The sequence below is a fragment of the Miscanthus floridulus genome, chromosome 5 (genome assembly GCF_019320115.1).
Source record: "Miscanthus floridulus cultivar M001 chromosome 5, ASM1932011v1, whole genome shotgun sequence".
NCBI classification, from domain to species: domain Eukaryota; kingdom Viridiplantae; phylum Streptophyta; class Magnoliopsida; order Poales; family Poaceae; genus Miscanthus; species Miscanthus floridulus.
Window position 1 is genome coordinate 116,087,432 of NC_089584.1, and position 6,388 is coordinate 116,093,819.

Below are 6,388 nucleotides of genomic sequence, written 5' to 3' on the forward strand. Positions count from 1 at the left end.
CATACGATACCCCTATGTGACACCCCTATGTGACAACCGATATGACACCCTAAAACTTGACACCCTGAATTTAAACAAGACCTGATAGAAGAAAAAATGTAGATTATCATCAGGCATTTAGGCACCAATATAAAAGTGATAAGAAACTTAGCAAAAACATATACTTGATCGCCAATGGCCAACATAACTCAAAACTGACAGAATCAAAACAGATATAGCTAGAGAACATATTGCCCTACATCCAAAACAAATGCATATCTCCAAGGTAAAACGAATAACATCTGAATCGCTCAGTTTGCATCACGAGGTAACAAAAGAATTGGCAAGGTCAAAATTTGGTATCAGAAACCTTGCTAGGCTAAACTTCGAAAATAGTGGGACAGCAAAACTTATTAAACTGTTCGGCTGAGCTGAAATTTTCACTGTTCATACTGGAAACACTGTTTAGGCTGGAATGTTGTGAGAGAAAAATACTGCTCCGGCTGGAAAAATAAGCCAAACAAGCCAAACTTCAGCTCAGCCGAACAAGCTGCAAGTAGTACTAGTAGCATCTAGAACGTAGGGAGATTTGAATTTATATGCTACTTGAGTCCCTTCCAAAGATGAACCGCCTCCCCCAATCTGATACGACCAGCATCCTTGTGCGCCAACTGAATTGTTTGCTGTATTTAACAAGAGCAAACGACAATGAAAACCAGCATTCAATAAGATATATGTAAGATGGAACATACCGAGACCGGAACAAGAACATACCTTGCATAGACAGAATACCACAGCCATTGGGTGCTGTGTCCAACATGTACCCAGTCACCAGGCAATTGATAAGCAGTTTGCTCCCCACCCAGTGGAGCGAATTGCCCAAGATGCCTGTACCTGTACATCACACGACAAAAGATTAGTAATTGCTCGGTTCCGGACGAACAATCATAGTCATGCAAATGGAAGTAATATTCAGTTACACATATCAACTATCAAGTACAGCAAAGTTACAAGTATGTTTTTGACAGAATTTAGTAATCTAGATCAGTTACTTTACTTCCTCCATGGGGAGGCATATGATAGCTTGGAAAACGGACCTGAAAGGTTTGAACCGATGGCGCCCTGCACCTCTGATCCTTATAGGACCCTCAGGATATTCTTCACACGTCTTCATTCTGTTGAAGCAGTCTGCTAGGTAACTTCCCTCTTGTGCGGCAACCTGAACCAACAAGCAGTGCAACGTTAGCACATAAATTACAGAAGTGATCTTGCCACTCTCTGAACTCATGAGTCAGCTGGCCTCTAAAGCTACACGTGAATACCTGAGCTGTTGCTGGGAGCATCTTGACTTGAGAGTCCACTTGAGCTAGGGCCTTTTTGAACTGTTCGATATCCAGTTCTTTCAACTCCTTGGAGCTACCATCCGAGTCTTTAAGTAGATCGTGGAAGCCCTTCATTTGGTTGGATTTAAGATACAATTCCACTTGTGGGTATCTCTCATAGATGTCTCCAAGAACATCTTTTATTTTCTTCACAGTTAAAGTGCCAGAGTTATCCTTGTCTGCTACTCGGAATATGGCAGCAACATCTTCCTGAAAATGTTAATATGACCCAATAAATCCCTCCAGTCAGCTTCATATGATGTTTCAGACAGCGATTTTGACCTGCTTGCAGTTTTATTTTGCTGTCTGAAATGTCATATAAAGATGACCACAAGTAGTATAATTGATTTCTGCTACGCAAAACATTGCAGCAGTATGTATCTTACTGAAAAATCCATTAATACAGCCCATTAAACATGCATGTAAGAAGATTGTGCTAGCTGACACAATATAGAATTTATTTGATACAAAGTATTTGTATTTATATTGACAAAACAGACATATCAGTAGCTAGGAACTCAACACTAAAGCAACAACAATTTTCTAATTGGTTCCTCTATGTGTGACAACAGCAGATACTTTTGGTATTAGAGACAGATTATAAAAAAAAGGTAAAGACAATACACACAGTTGCCATTCTTAAGAACAAGCTAGATGCAGGTGTCAGTTTGAACAAAGAGAGGAGGCCATGAGTAGTAATTTTGATAAATACGTGTCATACCCATGGTGTGCTTATTGGTATAACATGTTTTAAAAATTCAGTAGCATGAACATACCATAACTTTTCTTTGAGCAATTGTTGCGCAATCACCAAGAGCATATACATCCTCACACCCTTGAACCCTAAGCCACTCATCAGTAGCTAGAACACGCCGATTCCCCTGCAAAAGTCATGTTGATATTAAACTTGGTGTGTACATGGACAATTTTCACTCGTGAAGAGAACAAGAATACAAGATATACCTGACCAAGTTGCTTCATGAAATCCATAATGATGGGACGGGTTCCAATTCCAGTTGACCAAACTGCCATCCCATAAGGAACAGCGACCTCTCCTGTAGCAGGATTGGTCATGGTAATATCCTTATCAGACACCTTCACGACCTTAAAATTTGTCTTCAAATCTATGCCATCCCTCTTGAACTTCTCTTCAGCAAATTGAGTGATTCTTTTGTCAAACCTAAATAAACCATGAATATTTATAAAAAGATTGCAACAGATTTAAGATATCAGGAGGCAACAGGTGCATTAAACACATAGGCTGATTCAGGAGATTTTTCTTGAGCCTTTCATATTATAACTGCATAAACATACGAAACACCTCATAAAAAATAGCAATTATGAGACACCAAATCTTCACAAACACTTTTTTGTTCTTTATTACAAAAAAGAAAAAGAGGACACATTTAACCATTTCATTTGGTCTCTCCACATAATTAGAATGAGTGAAGTAAACATCAAATCAAAGGAGTTAAAAGCATCAAACGAACTTACATTGTAAGGATATGACCTCCTGCTTCAATTACTGAAATGTTTACATACTTCTTTACATCAGGATACAACTTTGCCAAGTCTTCATTCACAAAGTCGTGCAACTCTGCAGCAAATTCAACCCCTGTTGGGCCACCACCAATAACAACGAAATGAAGGTTGTTCTTTCTCTCTTCCTCAGAAAGGTTTGGAAGGGCAGCTCTTTCAAAACATTTCATGACACTCTTCCTGATCTTTTGAGCATCTTCTACTTCCTACAATAGTAACACTATCAAAAGGCATTCAATTGTACAAAATATATTAAAAAAACGTTAGGATCATTACATGTTACATCAAGAGCAGCATAAAACAGCAGGTCATGGATAAACACAACAAGTAAACCAAATAATAAAATTTAACTTTGCTCTAAATCAAACCTCACTAACTTTGACCAAGTTTGTAGGAAAAAAACACACCAATATCTACAATATCAAATTAGTCAAATTAGTTCCATTAAATTCTCTATAAATCATGTCTTGATAGTGCATTTATTTGAACTTGTAGATGTTAATGTATTTTTTTTCTAAAAACATGGTCAAAGTTAGAAGTTTTTCGTAGGACAAATCTAAAGTGACTTATATAATTGAAAATGTAGGGAGTAGGACCCAAGGTAAATCTGGCATCTATATAAAAATAAATAAATAGCATGCAAAACCTTGTTCATCAATTCAACTAGGTACTTCATTACTTCACTAGGCCTTACAGTACTTACCTTTAGGAAATGGCAATTCTCAGTAACACCAGGGGTGTTGAAAGTATTAGGTCTAGCCCCAACACTGACAATCAGGTAATCATAATCCACAACAAATTCACCGTTTCCATTAATGTTCATCATAACATCTGATCTGCAGTGGACTTTTTTGTTTGTTGGATCAATCTTGAAGCACTCAGCCTCCCAAAATTGGAATGCACCATTTCTCTACAGAATGTTATGCACAGATCAGTTGCAGAACTAGCACTTTATTATACATATCAATTGCACAGTCCATAATATATCCTATGTACTGACACAGATTAAAAAAAACAAAAAAGATGATCATATCATAGCCTTAAGTACTACAAATTTGGAGCATATTCCCTTTTAGAGCTATATGGACATACCTTTCCCACGATATTGCGAATTGGTTCCACGATACTACGTGCTTCAACTGTGCCACATGTCACACTTGGCAACAAAGGAGTGAAGGTGAAGTAATTGCGAGGTGATACCACATGGACATCATATAAAGATGTGTCGATATTTCTCAAGAAACTTGCACCTGCCCATCCAGTTCCAAGGATAACCACCTTCTTCTTGTTTCCAGTCCCATCACAAATTTGAAGAACCCGGTTATCTTGACAAGCATAAGTTAAGGTGCTAGCTCTACAAAAAAAAAAATGTTGAAAGTGTCACTCCTGAAATATACAAGTGAAATGACACTACACTAAGTAAAAAAGTGAAGTGCGCCTGTTGGATTGCCATAACATTTAAAACTGAAGTTTCCTTGACATTTTCCTGATATATCCACAAAATGATAACCACATCTGAGATTCATAATAAAAGTGTTTTAGTACAAGGGCTAAAGATTGTTTTTCTTTCTGTATTATGCAACCCAGGAAACAATTCCAAACTGCTAAAAAACGTTTGCTACTTTTTAGTGATCATCAAACAGCATGATGAACAACTACATGTACTGCTGCGGAATTAGAAACACATTCCAGGTACAGGAACTAAAAAAATCTTCTGCTACCTCTTTTTTTTTTTTTAAAAAAAACAACTACCTCATTAACTAGATGACAAATAATAAAAACCATATTCACACATATAGCATTTACCTTGCAGTACATAATTCATTCTCATGTTCGTTTCAAAAATAATTCATTCTCATGAGACATTGTTGTAACAATCTTAAACACCTAGAGCACCTACTGCCGGCTCCCTAAATCCCAGATTCAAAAATATACCAGGTTAATTCATCAATAAAACAAGGATAAACTGTGAAACAAGGACAGCCTGATTTGAATTGCATGCATTGGGCATCATATATATTCCACAAACACTCGATTAATTTGCTGGATCACAAATTCGAAATCACAAAATTATTGTATGAGACCCCATAAACACTCACAAATACTAAACCTAGCACATATTTTAATATTTTAACATGGTTTTCACACTGACTTCAACAAGCAAATATTGTGTGCTTTTAACATATCAAGAGCAAAACAATGGACCGGTCCAGGTATAGGAAGATAAATGAAAATTTTCGTCTTCTATCATCTCACTCAATCTCAATGACCAATAATAATAAGCACATAGATTATATAGTGTTACAATACATGGACAATATAAATCAACTTAAAGACCTGGAGAACCCACTCTTAAAATTGAAATGCAACAGGTACCAGCAGGCTAATTCAACCACAAAACAGGCTAATAAGGAACCATGATCTGATTCGCATTTTTACATATATTGCTCAACTCCCAGAAATATTCAAGTAAATTGCAAGATTGCTAATTTAATATCACAAAATCCTTGTTTCTGACCCCAAAAGCAACCGAATATATCAGCAGGAAAATGATTAGATCCATTTACTAATTTATCTAGCACATTCAACAGGGTTTTGATACGGACTGCACATCAACGCAGTGTCGCTTTAACAAAAAAAAAAGCTTAAGGAAACGAAATAGCGGAGAGGGATCTACGATGGCGTAACAAAACTGTGGTGTTACAGGTCATCAATCATCATATATCGAAGAGACTATATTCTAAAAAAAATCCAAGCAATTTAAAATTCAATCATCGGCCGAATAACTTAAGAAAAAACTTCCTTAACGCGTTGCTCCGAGAGCGTGGAACTCAAACGGAAAAGCTGAACCAAAGCTAATGAAACTACAGGAATTCAGGAAGCTATGGCGACAGAATGCACCAAAGCACACGGCCCGACGCAGCACGACGGCGGCGCGGTTGACGGATCAATCAATCAACTAGCAACGGAGGTGGAAAAATCACGTGGTCAAAAAAAAAACAAAACAAGGGAATGCAAAGGAGAGGTGAGGCCGCTGGACGCACCCGACGGCGAAGAAGACGAGCCCCTTCTTCCATCGCGGCGTGCGGCGCACCGCCTCGGCGGCTCGGCGCACCAGCGACAAGCCGTTGCTCGCCATCGCTCGCTGGCAACAGCCCGGGCTCCCCCGATCGCGTCGACGTGGGATGCGCGCGGGGCAATGGTAGAACAAGGATGGGGAGGAGCGGTTTGCTCGCTTCCCAAAACACTCGGCGGCGGACGCGGACGGGGACGGGGGCGAGCGAGGAGCCTCCTCGCCTTCCGGGGCGTGCCTAACATAGGAGTACTAGTGGAGTACCGCACGAAGCGTTTCCCTGCCTCGTCGTGCCAATGCCTACTTTCCATTCCAACCCTCAATTGAACGTGAAATAGCGTAACCTTCGCGGCATCTAGGGAAGTTGCAGAACGCGGAGACTCCCATTTGGGGATGAGTTTGGAAATTTAGGCTT

The 6,388-nt window shown here is 39.1% G+C and overlaps 1 protein-coding gene across 1 annotated transcript; it reads right to left on the reverse strand.

Annotated features, from left to right (window-relative positions):
* Positions 1-211: 211 nt before the first annotated feature.
* LOC136453201 (external alternative NAD(P)H-ubiquinone oxidoreductase B3, mitochondrial-like) lies at positions 212-6,173 on the reverse strand. The gene is made up of 10 exons (XM_066453786.1): positions 5,945-6,173; positions 3,993-4,254; positions 3,604-3,810; positions 2,856-3,106; positions 2,325-2,541; positions 2,138-2,242; positions 1,302-1,571; positions 1,077-1,198; positions 754-873; positions 212-662 (listed from the first exon to the last, which is right to left on the reverse strand). The coding sequence occupies exons 1-10, from the start codon at positions 6,037-6,039 to the stop codon at positions 575-577; spliced, it is 1,737 nt and encodes a 578-aa protein (XP_066309883.1). The 5' UTR covers positions 6,040-6,173; the 3' UTR covers positions 212-574.
* Between the last annotated feature and the right edge of the window lie 215 nt (positions 6,174-6,388).

Bases quoted from the DNA above. Each gene is read 5' to 3' on its own strand.
- LOC136453201 (XM_066453786.1), bottom strand. From the start codon at position 6,039: ATGGCGAGCAACGGCTTGTCGCTGGTGCGCCGAGCCGCCGAGGCGGTG. The intron at 4,255-5,944 runs GTGCGTCCAGCG...TTTTTTTTGTAG, and splicing joins CTCGTCTTCTTCGCCGTCGG to AGCTAGCACCTTAACTTATG. The intron at 663-753 runs GTATGTTCTTGT...TGTTAAATACAG, and splicing joins TGGTATTCTGTCTATGCAAG to CAAACAATTCAGTTGGCGCA.